Raw genomic sequence first — 16,402 nt, forward strand, 5'->3', positions numbered from 1 at the left:
AACTGTTAGCCCGGTGCTCTGACACACCGACAGAACACGCGGCAAGTTGATGGCTCGCGGCGTATGAGACGTGAGCGGTCAGGACGCCTTGCTGACGGTCTTCTAAAGTTCATCAACCGGGGGAAACTTTCTCCTTTTCTCCTATTTCAGGGCCAACTGCTTGCATTAGATAAATATTGGATACAAGCATGAAGGATCAATGTTGTCATTCGCGGTTCCCCTCCCGCATTCCCGGCTGTCGTTTCGCGGCAGGATCCGCTCGCGTGGGGATTATCATCATCGGACCGCGAGAATTTACGTCCTATTCGGGGTTTCTCAAGTCAGGCGAAAATAATAAATTCATTCTCGTTTCCGAACGCCTCCCTCATCCAATCAGCGACCTTGCTTCTGAGCATGAACTCAAAAGTCCTCGTACGATGCAAGAGTTCCGGGAATTTCGAACCGCAGTTGCGAGGGTGAAACCCAGTATATCTATGCAACGGACCGGATGCTGAGGGCCCCACCTGTCGAAACTATACGATTAAACCAGCGGGACTGAAAGCTTTCTTCACCCATTTATGGTTGAGACATATATTGAGCGACAAGTTCATTATCTAAAGCCGTCGAGCAGATGGATGGCGTCGCTTTCCGACCGGTCGATTTCTCAACTGAGCAGCGTTCGCAATGGTCACCAAGTGGGCAAGAGTGCCATCCACTAACACTGTCCGCCTCCCCACGCTTGACTTGCATCAGAGGGGTTCGGCCGAACACGCTTTGCTCAACACTAGCTCCGCTATTTCATGACAGCCTTCATGTCCCCCATCTCGATCTATATTTTGAAATATCTTGGAAAACCGATATACTGCCTACTTGTACTGCATCTATGGAAACATACAAGACTCTTTGTTTTGCGCTTCGACGGAGCTCGAGCAAGGGGAGGGCATTCGCAGGCTCGAGGCTCTCACGCCGAGGTTCAGCGGTTCTGAGCGAGCAAAGAATAATTGACGTGGGATCACCACGCGAGTAACCCACGAATAACACCTGGTGTACTTTCCTAGATCTCCATTTCATCAAACCATCTCGATCGTTTTTTCACCACTAGTCTTGCATCTCTCACGATTACTTGTCAAAGGCTCCCGATTCCTTTTCGTCGAGGGAGTGTTTTTTTTCGGGACCCTATCGATTGGCAGCATCTTTTCATGGCAGGTTGCTTTGTTTTCAGATTAACGGTGTCTTGCCGCGTGGGTGTGTCTTCGTTCCATCAGCTCAGCATCGACTGGCGGAAGCTGTTTTGTGGAAAACGTAATCCTAGCGTCCGTCAGTCGCAGACCGTTCGTTGTGATCCACCTCAAACGACATTCTTCGACCACTAGCTAGCCTGCTCGTCTGGCCTGAGTAGATGTGGTAGCGACTCGCGCACAAACGATCTGTCAATATGAAAAGCTCTACTGGAGACAAGACGAGTAAGACACGTACGTAAGCCGTAATGGCCGGAAACAGTTGTTGCAATTCTGCCCATAACGGGTGGCGTTTTCCTCTTCCAAGTTATGCGTATGGCAAATGCCGTATGACACTGGCTCTGCCTCGCCGCCGCGACGCGTCGTTGCTCGGGAAATTCTGTCAAGACCTGGGTCGACAACCAGCGCTATCCGCTCCGAATGGTACAGGTACCAGAATCGCGTACGAACTCATCGAATCACCTTGCACCGAGTCCGGGAGAGTCCTGGCGTTCGGTTTGGAAGTACAACCTATTCTGATCGTCAAACTCCGGAGTTCAAACAGGTCATCGGAACACAGGGCGGCGAAATCAGCCTTGCGGCAAATGAAAGGGTTCGATTTCAAGGTTCGATCGTCGAAGAAAGTTCCGCAATTGCTTATCGCTGCCTCCGATGAACGGATCTATCGATTCGAGTGAGAGCGACGCGAATCCGACAATGACCCGTGTTTATGAACAGATGGGGAGGGAAGAGTCCTGCCGGCCGTAAATATATACTTAACAAAAGTTCTTGCACGCACACGGCAAGTGTAACCGAGAGGCTTTACGACTGCTTCTCTCTGATACCAACATCAATGACCGAAACGATGCCACAATGTTTTTAGCTGTAATTTTTCATCCGGGTGACACTCGAGCCAATTTCACTCCTTCGCGGATAACTCCCACCTCGATTCGGAAAGTTCCGAATAGTCGTGAAATCCGTAAGCGACGATCGTCGTAGCCGCCGACCCGTTCTATCTGGATTGTGGTAATCCGCATACATCTTGTCAACTTTTTCCGTGTCGAGCGACTCTCTCCACATTACGTAAACAAAGTCAACGCTGACTTTTCATTGTGTGTATTGCTCCAATCACTGCAGACACTGTACGGAGCATACCGCAACGGGGATAAACGGGCAGGGCTCACAATAATTTCGCGCAACGAATGACGTTCTTCATCGGCTCGACTCAAGGTTTCCAGTCGGACGGATCCCGACTTGGGCCTGCTAAAGTGAAAACTTCCAGCGCGTCTCGCTCTTTAATTACTTATTGTCTCCATGATCCATCCATCTGGGTAGATTAAGCAATAACAATTTGCATAGACACTGACAATAATTGTTCACTCGGCTGAATGAGTGGCCCGACAGTGGGTCGCCCCTTTCAGTTCTGACGGAGTGGGCTTCTTCGGATTCATTAGGGCATAGCTCGGGACCTTCATGAGGACCGTCGCGTCGTCGTACGGGATGTGCGTCTTACGTGAACGTGTTATACAACAGACGCGCGCGGTAGATCCGTAGCTCAAGCCGCGCGCAAGGCCGGAAGCGCTCCATTGTCAGGCGGTCAATGCCCAGGGCGCAAACTATGGACGTCGTTTGATGATCATCCAGGAAGTCCGCGTGTATGTTGGCGTCACTGAGCGCCACACAAGGCTATAACTCCGGAAATATCTGCTCCGACGTCGTTTACCGAACGCTTCAATGATTCGGACCCCAGGACGCTGCTGCAGCCTACTCATGCGACGTCGAGTCTCCCGGTCGATGGTGATACAGTTCTACATGACTTCGAAGATTTGGTACACAAGAGCCGCGCCGCCTCGACCGACCGCTCCTCTCGAGGCTTGCAGCCCTCCCGTCGCTTCCGGGCCGCGGAGTTGATTGCGACTCATGGGGCGCGAACCGCGGTACCACGATCAAGCTCCCACAATGACTACGATTCTCGTCAGGAGCGAGCCTAGGCTTACTCGATGCGTACGATGCGCTCCTTCAGAGCTTTTGCGCATGATTGGCGGTTGGCGGGTCTCTCTGTGTAGACCGCTCATCGTCGAGCTGGCACCGAGCCGATAGCGGCGTACCGTCGCACGGTACAGTGGATTGCGTTTTGCTCCGGGAGATTGGATCCCGCGGAGCAGATTTCCGGATTTCGGTGTATTCAAGGGCTGAGCCCTAGCACAGTGTACGTCAAAGGGGGACCGCCTTCGGCTGTGTGGGGAGCCGGTACCCCTTCCATGGAAAACCGGCGCGGCTTGCAAGGTCATCCCACACCACGAATAGCAACGTGACACCTGACGGATAGAGCGCAAATAGAATTTGAATGAAGCAATCAAGACTGTGTACCGATGCCCTGATTTCGGCAGGTGCTTCCGATGTCCACACTGTGGACATGCGGTAATTCTGCGTTTATCGCGCAATCCGTCACTGTGGTGGATCGATACTTTCGTCAAAGCGTCTGTGGGTTTTCGGGCTGATTAGCGTCGCATGGCGCCTAGAGCTCTTTACAGCGTTAAGGAGGGACGGGATTGAATTAGTTGCGATCGTACAACGCGCTTTATTTGAGTAAATCATTGAACGGTATCACGTCGAACTTCAAGAGCTTTCTGAAGCTTTCGTTTCATAGCAGTACATACAGCAATCATCCGGCTCGGTTCATAGCGAGTTTTTTTTTGACAGACATTTGAGGATTCCAATAGCGTCGTCCCGCATTTTTCGTTCAATCCACAGCGAGACCAGGGCGGTTCCATCCTGCGGCATCCTTTTTCTCCTCAGGAGAATCACCGGTCACAGGACACCGCAGCTTTGTCCGGAGTGAATAAATAGCTTTTATATAAATGTTTATATATGTACAAGAACCTATTGGTCTTTGACGGGCTTGCTCTGGTATCTCTGGTCTTGGCCCCTAATGTAGTTTTTGTAGTAGAAGTCAGAGAACAGGCAAGTGAACAGAAGAGCCTCAAGGAACATCAATGAAGCCATGGTTTTCGGGAAACCGCAGTCGTGAACGATTGGAATTAAACCGTGGACCATCAGAGCGAAGAATTGTGCGATCTGGAACTGGGTCACGTATTTTTTCCACCACAGGTTGGGTCTGATCGAGGGCGGCAGTGCCGAGAGACCGTAGTATCCGTACATTACTACGTGCACCGCAGTGTTGAGAATTGGGAACATGGCAACCTGACCGGTGATTCCGCTGTTGATATCCATCCAAACGGTGGCGAGCGCGAGCGAGTGATGGAGCAGGTGGAGGAACGAAATGTGATTGTTCTTCTTCAAGAGCACGAAGAACACGGTGTCGAGCAGTTCACCGATCTTCGTCAACATGTAGAACCATCCCCACCACATGAGGACAGTATCCGTAGGCGAGGTGGCTTGGCAGAACACATCGTACGGCCCGATCTCCTGGCCGATGTACGTCAACTTGAGCGTGAGTATACAAAAGAATAAGCTCAGTCCGACCATTATCACGTTATAGCAAACCACGATGGGGCGGATGTTGAACGCCTGGCGTTTTTCCATGAAACGAGGTCCGAGACTAATGCAGAAGTAGAGATAGGCCACCAGGATCGAGGCCACGAACACGGGACTGCCCATCATGGGCCAGTCCCGAGTTCGCGGGTCACCCTTGCTCATGACCAAGCCCAGATACGAGTGGTCGGCCTGGTATGGAGCTTCGACGGCCATTGTCACCGGCTGATTTGCTTGCCAAGAGTTGATGGTAATATCCGTGGGCACCGACGTCTGAGTAAACCAACACAGTGACCGGAACCCTTACGAGAAGCAGCGGCTTATAACGACAGAGGGGGAGCCGGTAAGGAGTCCTGGCTGAAAGGGTCTCACCCAAGGTCGGAAAGAGCTGAAAGCCGACTGTGGACGGTTTCCGGATGAGCCGCGACTCGTGATACCACACAATGAAATGGAATACAGTCGATTAGTCCGCGTGAAAAGTATCACGTCCATGTTCGACAAAGCGCTTTGAATCTTCAGTGTTCCGGCAATACAGCTCGAGAGTCGATCGCTCGATCGAGCACGATAAATTCAGAAATACCGCGCGCACTGCTTAACAGAAGGTCAATGTCTTGAACCGGCTCTTACTGCGGGGCATGCTACAATGTATACACAACTAACGCTGATCTCAACCCCAACGGAAATCTGATCGATTAGGTAGCTCTCATATTCTGTTCAGTCGAATTTGGCTCGCGAACTAGTAGATCGGGAGTGTCGGGAGCAGCGAGACAGAACGGAGCTCATGTCGAGTGATAGATAGAACTTGGCAAACAGGAACTTACGGAGCGAGCGACTCCATGGCTGAGAGAGCAGCCGGAAATTGAAATTCAATCAATCCACCTGATAAATGAACATGAGATACTACTCTATGGATTAGAAAAATATGTAGCTTGGAATGTCTTATATAATCAAAATGACTGTATCTCCGAAATCCCGCGTGTTCGAGCGATCCCGAGATGAGGAATGAATACATCGATGAAACGATGTATTCAGCAACAATGGTTGTTCCCGTTGTCGTACAAGCATCAATACAGGCATTTGGGTCAGTTGTCTGCGACCTGCCCCTGTACTTGAGCGATACGTCTTCGGAAACTCCGCCGCCCGCTCCTAGTTGCTCTTAGATATAGTCCCAGTAGCATTGGCTGCAGGGGCTCCGCAGACGTTCATCTGCTTTTCATCAGCTACCAATCTTGGACACGAAATGTTCTGCCTGTATGCGTGGCATTTGCCTTCTCAACCATCGGGCGCGTATTGAATTATGCTCTGTGTAAGCGCAGATGGAACGGCAGGATTTGAGAAACGAGATTCAGAAAGCGTTCGCGGGGGAGATTCCGGGCTTCCCGGGATGATGATAAGATGATATGCAAGCGAAGCGCAGGGACTCAAGTCAGCCGGGTGGAAAACTCTGTGTCTGGAGAGGAAGTATGAGTGAATCGCGTTCTTGGACGAAATCAAAAACCAAGTTCTTCGTTGCATTTTAGAAACAAGCTGAATCGTATGCTGGAGGAATGGGGAAGATGCCCATATCCAGGCTCGTCTCAGATTTTTGAGACGAAGGCTTCTCATCCATTCATCTCCACCGCGAGCGATTCTCGAGCTTCAGTGGCATATTAGAGGATCTCCACAGGAATTTCCGAGTCTGTTCGGGTTTTTCCGGACCAGGGTCGAGGGGACAAGCGTTCCGACGTCGGTGCCTTATTTATCGTTTGTATCATCATCATAATTGAATCATCAAACGTTATAAAGGCATTACTTATGTGAAAGGTACCTGGAATGGATGATGCATGCGATCTGGATCAGGGTTAGGTTTCTGCCCACGGAGTGGCCCCATATTCTGTCGACAAGCGTCCCTGCTCTTCTCGAAACCTGTGGCCGAGAGTGCACACTTGTCAGAAGTTCCATAATTATTGTGCTTCTACCCCAAAGGGCGCTCGAGATCCGATCAGATAGCGGAAATACCATGAAAAAAAAAAGTGTTAAAGACCAATCGCTTCCTGAAGCATCCTCTTCCTCAGTGGGCTGACGAGTACCGGATTTGAATGACGTTATTTGCGATAGGTGACCCGGCTTATCTTCTGTCTTCTGTCTGAAGAAGATTCCCAATTCAAGAACTTGACTCGTATTTCTGTTAACCTTGTCAGTGAATGTTAGATCGGCGGAAAGCGAACTGACTGATTTCATTTACTGACGTCACACAGCTGCATTTGGATCAGCTTTGCTATTGAGAGATGTCTTCTCTTGGAAACAAACTTCATCTTTTCTTACAATGTCGAATGACGGCATATGAGCTCAGCGGAAGGAATCGGCGCTCGAGAGAACATCCGAGGAAGCTCAATGCGTGACCCTCGCCTCGAGAATTCCTTCAACTTCCCTGCTTCTCTGGTCAGCGTCAATCGGATATTGTCCCAGCATGCTTCTCATTCGGAGAAGCGTTCAATAGGGCGCCGTTCGGGCGCTGTATCCGAATGGGAGCGCTCGAGCGAACTGGTTTCGTGATGTCCAGCAGCAATATTAATTCTATAATGAATTTTCCGAATCGTAGCGAGCGCAAGAGCGAAAAAGTTGTCATCAAGGCGAGAGACGATCTGTGGAAAACCAAGCCGAATAAGCTTCGGCGAAGGAGGAGCCCACGCCGCACGACGCCGCGGGAGACAATTGCAGAATGAAACAACCACGAGCCGCACGCTTATTCCAGCTAGCTTCTTGGCAAACTTATTCCGTCAGCTCAGACTTCTCAATCGTATCTGAATTATGAGAAATGAATAAGCTTTATTCCTACACATAAATACAGTATAAATATCAGATACATAAATAGATATCAATCAGAACCATCAAGCATGTAAGGGTCAGCAGTATCAAATCCACAGAATTTGTACATTTTTCCTGTCATGGGCGGGAACTCTCGGTGGGACTATCACACTCGTGTTCGCGCCTCGTCACCATGCATCAAATTAACAATCAGATAGCGGAACATACTGGAATCCGCTTTCGAGTAGAGTAGAGTAGACCTTTCGTTATAGGATCGACGAGGACTCGATTGTCGGCAGAAACGCTCGACTTCGGGAAGGACGCCTCGCATTTCTGTACAGGAGATACGCCTAATTTATCGGGATTATCTAACATAAATACTTCCGCTGCCAAAATACCTGCTCACAACAGATCCTGCCCTTACTTGCTAACACTCGACTCGTTCCGGTGTTATTGATCACCCCGGAGGAACCTATCTCTGCTCGGAGGCTGGCAACGACTGGGGAACGAATGGCCAAGTTCCGAGTCGGAGATTGCGAGTCTCGCGCTACCAAGCCGAGAGTCCTCCGCTTATCATTCACTTTCATGTGATCAGTATGGATAACAATCACTGCTTTGTGTTGTAGTGCATTTGGAACCTCGGTCGCATTCCGTAGCTCGATTAAGCCGCCGGCGTGGACCCTGTGATCTCCACGACCACGGTCACGAGGAAAAATACAACGTACAACAGAATCAAGTAGAAACCAAATTCTTTTCGAGATTCGAACCCCAAAATGAACAGAACGACCATGGTAGACACAAGTGATTGGCAAACAGTGGCGTACAGCAACCCGATGATCCATTTGTACTCGAGCTAGGGAAGAAAATTCTGTGAGGCTTGAACGGCTAATGATGATATGAGCGGAATAAATGCACCGACAGGGCCGCGGCGCCCATGGGAATAAGTTGGGCTCGAACTCACCGATATGTAGCTCTCGTCAGATTCGCTGAGTAGTTTGTAAGTGTATGGCAGTCCGAATCCGAGCAGGAGGTCTGAAAAATATTGTTCATCCAGAAAAGTCCAGGAGAATCGTGATGTGTTCAATGAAACTTCCCTTATAGAGATGAGTTGATCATTGACCACATAGGCGAGTACTCAGTGCTGATTTCGCCCATATCCATCACCATACAATTCGTTCCAAACTCACTCAGAAGGGGTCCGCCGAAACAAGCAGAGATAGCCATTCGCGGATAGCCTTGGCGTGCCACCGACAAGTTCGCGATAAAATCCCCGATCGAATTCCCCCACGCGAGAACTGTCATCCCCAAGAAGGCGTCCGTCAATTTGAGAACTATGCCGAACGTCTGTAAGAGCGTATTATCAGTCAGGATCAGTTGACTTTCAATCAGAGGTATTAATCACCTTCTATCCCCCGATGCTCCTTAATTTCAAGTCCCGGGCCTCCGGGAGCGTCAAAAAACTAGGGACAAACCTTGAGGAGTGAAACGACTTCATTAGCGACGACGTACACCCACGAGACTGATACGACGAAGCCAACGAAAGCGTACACGGAGTGATATACCGGGGGCTCTTCATGTTTAGATGTGAAGAACACGAGTGCAGCTAAGCAGAGTCCACCTATGAAGACCAACGCAGGAACGGGAAGTTCGTCACCCACAGTACTCGCGTATGCTGCGGAGAGAGCGGAAAATCGTAAATCGAATCCAGATACTTTTAATGGTTTTTGATAATGATTGAAGAACAGGACGAAAACTAGTTCGAGCGCTCACTCTGAGAAACGAAGCAAAGCGCCAAAGGTGACGTGACGCAGTGCAGGACATTCAATAAACGACACCAGTTGTTTTTATGATTGTCGTTGTCCTTGACGGGCGTCGTCAGCGCCAGAATGATATACAGTGGAGCCTGCGTCGAATAAAAAATCCTTATCGTGAGGTGTGCATCAGGGATCAGAACTCCTTGATTTGCATTCTACATAGATGAGTTCATTCAGTGTGAGAGATTTTGTCTCACCGACCTTCACCAGAGTGAACCCACGCCAGAACCAGCTCATCCCTTCCCAATCTTCCGCATCGATCGGTGATATTTGCGTGAGAAACTCCTCGAAAGGCTGGAGCTCTACGACCTGCAAAGTGAATATTGGATGAAATATTGAAGAAGCCCCTATGATCCAGGCGCGAACGCTGATCGCGTCTCCTCGATGGCTCGAAATGAGAAAGTGTGATGCGACAGACCTTTTCTTCCTCCGCGCCTCCATCGAGCGCATCTGGGTCCTCTGGATAGTCCATATTTTGAGTCCCTCTCGTTCCATTGGACAACGAACGGTCTATATCGAGCGTCCTCTTCTCGGCGAATTCCCCAGAAAAACTGTGCGATAAGTCCCCATTCGTCGGAAATTTGAACTCGGTCCGGGGGGTGGCTGTGGCTGCAAGGGTTTTATGTGTCAGAGTAGATGCCGTCTCCCGCGATGCTCGTCGCTCCTCCCCTAATCCGTTCGGACGAAGACCGTCTCAGAAAGACGTGTCCTGGGAGCAGACCTGGAAAAACTACACACAGAATTGCCGGGAAAACTGGACGCTGAAAAACCAGGAAAACTCACGAGTAGCGGCAGTTACGGTGAAAACTGGGTTGTCGAATCCATAATTAGGTGTGAGTTGATTTGGTTTGGGTTCGCTTGGTCTCCTCAGCACGCTGTTCGCACGTGATCGGCACGTGGACGAAATGGAGTTGGTTCTGGAGTTCGCTCGAGAGTTAGCTCGTGAATTCACCCTCGAGTTCCCTGGCGTGGAGCGTCCCGAGGCTCGTGAGTTCGATCTCGAACGGTTTCCTGACAGTGTCGTTTTTCGTCTACGAACGTAATTTCGGAAGCTCGATCCTGGAAAGCAAAACTCGTCCGTCAGCCTGGTTGCGTCTGTCGGAAGGAGACACAAAAAGCTATTCCATAGAAAATGATCGGAGGAGAAAAATTGGAGGGAAGCTGGATCTCTCCTAGATCATCGAGAAATCCCAGGACTCACGTCGCAATACGAGTCCCACAAACTCCGGATCATCGGGCATCTCCGCTCCTTCAACGACTTCAACTGCAAGACGATACAGAGGATTATACAGCTGCTACCGATTCCGCAATCTGCTTCAGGGAGAGACCGAGCTCTCGTCGGGGTTCTCGGGAGGAAAACGTTGCGGAGAGCGAGGCGAGAATCCGAACACTCACCTGACTTCGGGAGACCGTCGATGAAGTCAAGTGTATTCGAAATAGAGTTGATTTGACGTCTCAGATCAGTGAATGCCTCTTGTGAGGTCCCACGCTGTTCTTTCTCCAGCAGTTTTGCCTTGTGCCTTTGATAGATGATTGAGGACACAACGACCACGACGATGTAGACGAGGTAAACAACGATGAAGCCTATTCCGACAGAGCGAGTGAGAGAATATGAGCGGGATCCTCGGGGGTAATCCCTGTTCCCGGACCTTTTTGTCGTCTAAGGCACTTGATCACTCGCTTCCGAATCGGCTCGAGAAGAAGAAAACTCACCGATTGATGTAAAAAGAGTGATCTTCTGCTTGTAGAAGACGCAAAAAGCCCAATAGGTGGCTCCTATGTAGAATATGATGTCACGAAGGAAAGGCCTCTCCATGATCTTGAAGTTCTGCGTGAGACAAATGCTCCCCACGACGACGCAGGTCACGAAGGTACCTATAAAAAGAATCAGTCGGAATCCATCCGGCTCGCTATCGCCTCGCTGGTCCAAGCATAGTTCGAAAGTTTCTCCGGGATACTCTGTAGACTTCCGAGGAGACCACCAGAGCAATTCGAAATGGGGCCTCCGAGGAACAATCTGAATTTCTCCTTGAACTTGATTCATGAGATTCCCTAAAGAGGTCGGCTTACGTCTGCTACAATGACAGGAACAATCGAAACCAAATATGTTTTAATCGGGAATCATGATTTCGGTGGCCGACGTGACTCGCTCACTTGCGCGTGTCGGCAATCAATCATGGAAAAATCGATCTATTCATGCAATGCTGTTGCCGAACCAGAGATCGATGACTCACCTGCACCCAATAACTCTCCGACCACGAGAGCAGGACGTGCTTGTCCCACACCCGCAATCGACGAGATGATGTCCGGAGCGCCATTCCCGAACGCGAGAAGCGTAACGCCCTGGAAACGTCATGTTTGTCGTTGAGATCGGAAAAGGTTTTCTGGTGGGGAATCCCGGGAAGGATCGATGTGAACTCTGTCGTGCGGAATTATTTGACGAGCTCTTGACTCGAGTAGATCAGAAGATGCGTATAGGTAAGGCTTACCGCGATGTTCTGAGACAGCCGCAGAGTCTTCGATATGGAAATCAGCGACGGAGTGAGGCTGAGATGGAGTTGTTCTTTATTGCTGATCGATGCGGATATTATAATTATACGAATGGATTCGATCGATTCTAATTAACTCATCTCGGATCGTGGGACGTTCGAAGAATGTTACTCACAAGTCGTCGGCGGTCACTCCGAGAGCGATGAACAGTAGAATCAAACCGACGGCCTGAGGAATAAGTCACTGAGCGTCGATCGTCACGGCGATTGCGGGTTGATCATTTAGTATCGAGAGGGGGGAAGACAGAACACGAGCATCGAGCTCGAGAACTATTCTCTTACCAAGATGACAAGCGGTGGGATCACAGTCCCAGAACCGAACGTGCAGTACACGAATGTCGAGTATGCTATAAAATTCTCGTCTGAATGGCATTCTGTGTTGTTGATGATGAATTCACATTGTTGGGCCCAATCGACATTGTGAACCTCCTCACACTGAAATGAAATGAGCAATCGTTCAGGACGACCTAGGCCCCGAGAGCGAGGTTCGGCGGTGTTCGGCTTTCATCGTCCATGTCCGGAAGCTCGCAGACTACGGCGGCGAAGCGTGCTCAAGCTCCCTGTTCGAAGGCCGAATTCGCAAGGTCGAGTGCGGCTCCCAACAAGCCGTGCGACAGGAAGTCTCGCGATCTTGTTTTTCCCTCTTTCGGAGGAGTGGTTACATAAAATCACAAAGCCAGCTCAAAGCAGCGTCATTGACTCAGATCTTGTGTGCTCCTCGCAAACATTCCGAGAGCTAGACTCGGCGTCCGACGCTGTCGTTTGTCCGGTCATTACTGTAAATCGATCCCGTTATCGACATTGTTGGACTCGAGCGAGCCAACAGAAAACCCGCCGAGTTCGCATATTATTGCCGACACGATCCTTCCGCCTGACACGGACAGTGTCTCTGTCCACTTCAAGCTACGCACGCGACACTCTCGCACAACACGACGGGGATCGGAATAGCTTGTATGAACTCCCGAAGCAGCTCGAAGTACTTCGAACGGGAGCTCGTTTATTATACATTGAAAAATGTCTTAAGATATACTATCCCCTCGTTGAGAAACATCGTGGCTCGTTCCAAGCTTGGGGATACAATCGATTCCTAAAGCGAATCAGTCCGTTCCGGGAGCGATCGCGGCGCCCGTCTCCGCTAAATAATGAACACATTAACACATATTTGAGATGTTTGAATCCACTTCCGCGAACTCGAGCCGACGATGATCGACGAAACATGTTATTTCTGTCGAACATCACCGTAAACAACCGAGTTCCTGATCTCTGGTCACCGCGACAGCACTCCATAATTCGATGACCGAAGATACCGGTGGCCTCCTCTGGGACTTTTTCATCCGAAAAGCTCTCTAGACAAATCATGAGTCTGCCGCTCGCCGCAATTTCCGACATCCACTCTGCGACGCTCCGCTGCCATGTGCTCCCCGGTGCGGTGATTAGCGTCGGGAGGCCATCGTCCAATAGCTAGCCCAGTCGAGCTCCATCGCTCAGACGGGGACAAGGATCCACAGCGAGAACTAGGAGCATCACTTGACTTCGGCGAGCTGGACGACTATTTCCGATCACACAATCGCGATTCCGATAGGAATCTTTCACCACTGCATGATCACTATCGGAAGTGATTCTCTCGATAAAAAGCCCGCGGATTCGGATGCTCACCCCAACTTTGAAGATCCACATGATTGTCCGAAGGAGCCTGTGTAGGCAAGATCAAGTGTCCATCAGCGGGTCATCTCCTTAGGCGCACCTTCTGGTGCGGATTCCAGAGAGTTCGTCACAGAAGTCGTCTTTTCTGTTAGAGAGTGTTCCGTTTTAGGAGTGCGCGACAAGCGGCTGATCAAACTTCTTAGGAGGCAAAGCGACCAGCTCGCACACAGAGAGCGAAATTCCCTGTCGCCACTCGCGAACGGCCTTGGTCCCGACGAAGTCCCTCAGTTTCCGCAGTCCGATGGCGATCACGGGTGGAACAACTCGGATTTGCGGGCCGCTGCTGGAAATGGCTGTTGCATGTCTCACTGCGCGCACTGAAGTTGAGAGTAGCAGTCCAGACGAATCGGCTTCGCCGGTCTGGCCGGCATCGAGGTCTGCTCAATCATTTTCGCTCTCTCCTCACCGTCAATATTTGCTCTCTATACTCTGACTTTAGGCGATCAGCGTGCCATGCCAGTTCATCCGTGGCATCTGATGAGTTCGGCAGATTCCTCAACTGTCAAGTTTTCCGTGCAGTTTTCTGAATGGGGTCGCGTGAAGCTGTGCTTTTCTCCCTTGAGTGACATTGATCTGGTGCTCCGGCGCGGCTAAAACTAACTTGCGAAGCGGGACAGGTGCCTCTGATAGCTCTGACGCTCTCCTCCATGAATGGGCCGCAGTTGACTCGCAGATCGATTCGATCGGTCACTCGCGATGTCCCCATTTAGAGATCCGTCTCAGTCAATCAGCTGATCACGCAGCACAGATACGCAAACCGAGAGCCATTCGAGACCACTGAAAAAGTCCGTGAAATTTAAACTTCTAGTGCCGAATAGTCTCTACTAGAGTCATTGACGCTCGGCCACGATCAACTTTCATGGGCGGGTTCTCGTCTCCCCACGGCCCGCCCGATGCTCCGTAGCGGAGCGTCACACGGTTGCCTGAATTTCGGGGTACAATATGGACCGTGATTACGGGGTTTGTCGGTATCGTAGGGTTTAAAGAGAACTTCCATCCACCACGATTGGAATAATTATGTGCTTCACGGCAGCACGGTAGAGTTGCCGTCCGTCTCGTTTCCGTTGGAGTTGTTGCGTTTTGTATGATTCAATTCCACTCCAGGATCGGGGAGGACCGGATCCTCCGTTGAAGAATTTCTCCCCGAATTATGCATGATTTACCGCTTTTCGAAAATAATCCACTGACTCATCCCATAGTGGCCTCAGTTCTCTCGCACTGATTCATGATTCGCGTGAATTCCCATGAACTCCTCTCGCCATGCTCTAGCGGTCGGTCGGAGGGTAGCATCACGATGCTCGGCGTGGACATCGCGGGAATATGTTTGGGCGACGATCGGAGACAAATGTCCAAGATCCGGTCGTATCGGCACGATCATGCCTCTCTCCAATGCTTCCATTTCTCCGAGGAGAGCCGTACTTTTCGCTCTTGATCACCCGCACTTGATCGATTCCGAAACTCGGAGGGAATGCCGAAGTAGAATCTCTATTGGAAAGTAGTGCAAAGCTCGAACGAGTCAGTACTCGTTCGATGGTGGTCTCCTCTCGCAATCAATCAAGATCCCCAAGAACACCCGAGGATCACATTCCCGGCGCTCCGTCCATCGATTGGAGATTAGGTTCGCGAAGGTACCATGGTCAGTCGATTAAGCTCGAGCTCGATATGCATCGAGAGTCGAGAACCTGCGCAGAGAGTATCCTGCGACCTTTCCCAGTCGGATTGAATCGCTCATGGCATAAACTACAATCACAACCCTTCCAGGCTCACTCGTGGCAGCTGAGGAGCATAGGGGGGAATGATGATATCTCACACCCGGTCCTGCGCAGCCTGATCCGCCAGCGTCGAGAATACTTCGGATATCATCGAGCATTCACTCTTTCAATTTTAAATGTTGAAAAGAAGCTTTCAGAGCCATTTGTTTGGATGAATCGATATCACCAGGGAGATATCTGATATATTTACCGGAATATCCTCATGATCCGTATGAACTAAATCCATTATCGTGGTTCATGCGACACGAGTTCCGATTTCTGATGTAGGATCACACAAAAAAAACGCACAGGATGGTCTGCCGTCGGCCACTGAAGCCGCTGATCCGCTGAACGGGTTCACAACAAGTTGTACCGACGGTTGCAAGGAGTGGCGTGGAATCTCTTTAAGACTTAGAGACCATTCATCTGTACTAAGCCTGCTTGCAGGATTTAGTGGACCAGGGATAAGTTTGAACGGCGGAACTCCCTTTGGATAGATTCCCGGGAGATACTTATCTAAACCAGCAGCGCCGGAGGAATGAAATCAAGGCTGCAATTTTACGAGCCCGACCGGTTCCCAAAGGGCAGGATTGCTTGACTCGACTTTTGGGCTACTCTCTCTCTCTCTCCGAGGAACATCGTTCTTTTCTTTCTGGATACAACGACGGCAGGTGACGCCATAGCATGTTTCATGGCGTCACCGGTGGCTACCGCCTCCAAGCCAGAGGACGTGGTCTATAAATCTCGATTTCGGCCCAATCCGAAGATCTGATGGATCCTTCCTTATACTGCAAATAAGCTTGACCTCTTCATTTCCTGGGATGAGATTTTTCCCCAAGAGAACTACTCGAGACAGCATTCGCGTCATGGAGCGGAACCTTCCCATATGTTCCCGGTCTATTAGTCACCGCCATTATTTCGAGACATGACTTCCAAGCTGTGCGACGCAGTGTTTCTGTGGTGTCGAAGTGACGACCTGCGACATTCGAGCCTCGGCTCCGCAGATGGTCAAAGAGGATTGGTCGAATATTTATCTCCTCGAGCGAACGTCCAGATGAATTGTTCCAGAGGGAATTCAGGTACATGAGTCAAATAATATCCAACTC

The 16,402-nt window shown here is 50.3% G+C and overlaps 2 protein-coding genes across 2 annotated transcripts; both read right to left on the bottom strand.

Moving 5' to 3' along the window:
• Positions 1 to 3,765: 3,765 nt before the first annotated feature.
• LOC100902324 (elongation of very long chain fatty acids protein 1-like) lies at positions 3,766 to 4,987 on the bottom strand. Its single transcript, XM_003746804.2, has one exon. The coding sequence runs from the start codon at positions 4,905 to 4,907 to the stop codon at positions 4,080 to 4,082; it is 828 nt and encodes a 275-aa protein (XP_003746852.1). The 5' UTR covers positions 4,908 to 4,987; the 3' UTR covers positions 3,766 to 4,079.
• A 2,525-nt stretch (positions 4,988 to 7,512) lies between these two features.
• On the bottom strand, positions 7,513 to 15,674 carry LOC100908284 (mitochondrial sodium/calcium exchanger protein). Its single transcript, XM_003746839.2, has 16 exons — positions 15,508 to 15,674; positions 12,124 to 12,276; positions 11,958 to 12,010; positions 11,782 to 11,839; positions 11,527 to 11,635; positions 11,006 to 11,167; positions 10,688 to 10,876; positions 10,494 to 10,556; positions 10,076 to 10,351; positions 9,711 to 9,901; positions 9,494 to 9,601; positions 9,249 to 9,381; positions 8,951 to 9,150; positions 8,666 to 8,822; positions 8,440 to 8,510; positions 7,513 to 8,331 (listed from the first exon to the last, which is right to left on the bottom strand). The coding sequence occupies exons 1-16, from the start codon at positions 15,541 to 15,543 to the stop codon at positions 8,140 to 8,142; spliced, it is 2,151 nt and encodes a 716-aa protein (XP_003746887.1). The 5' UTR covers positions 15,544 to 15,674; the 3' UTR covers positions 7,513 to 8,139.
• Positions 15,675 to 16,402: the final 728 nt, after the last annotated feature.

This window comes from Galendromus occidentalis, unplaced genomic scaffold, assembly GCF_000255335.2.
Source record: "Galendromus occidentalis unplaced genomic scaffold, Mocc_1.1 scf7180000077504, whole genome shotgun sequence".
Classification (NCBI taxonomy): Eukaryota; Metazoa; Arthropoda; class Arachnida; order Mesostigmata; family Phytoseiidae; genus Galendromus; species Galendromus occidentalis.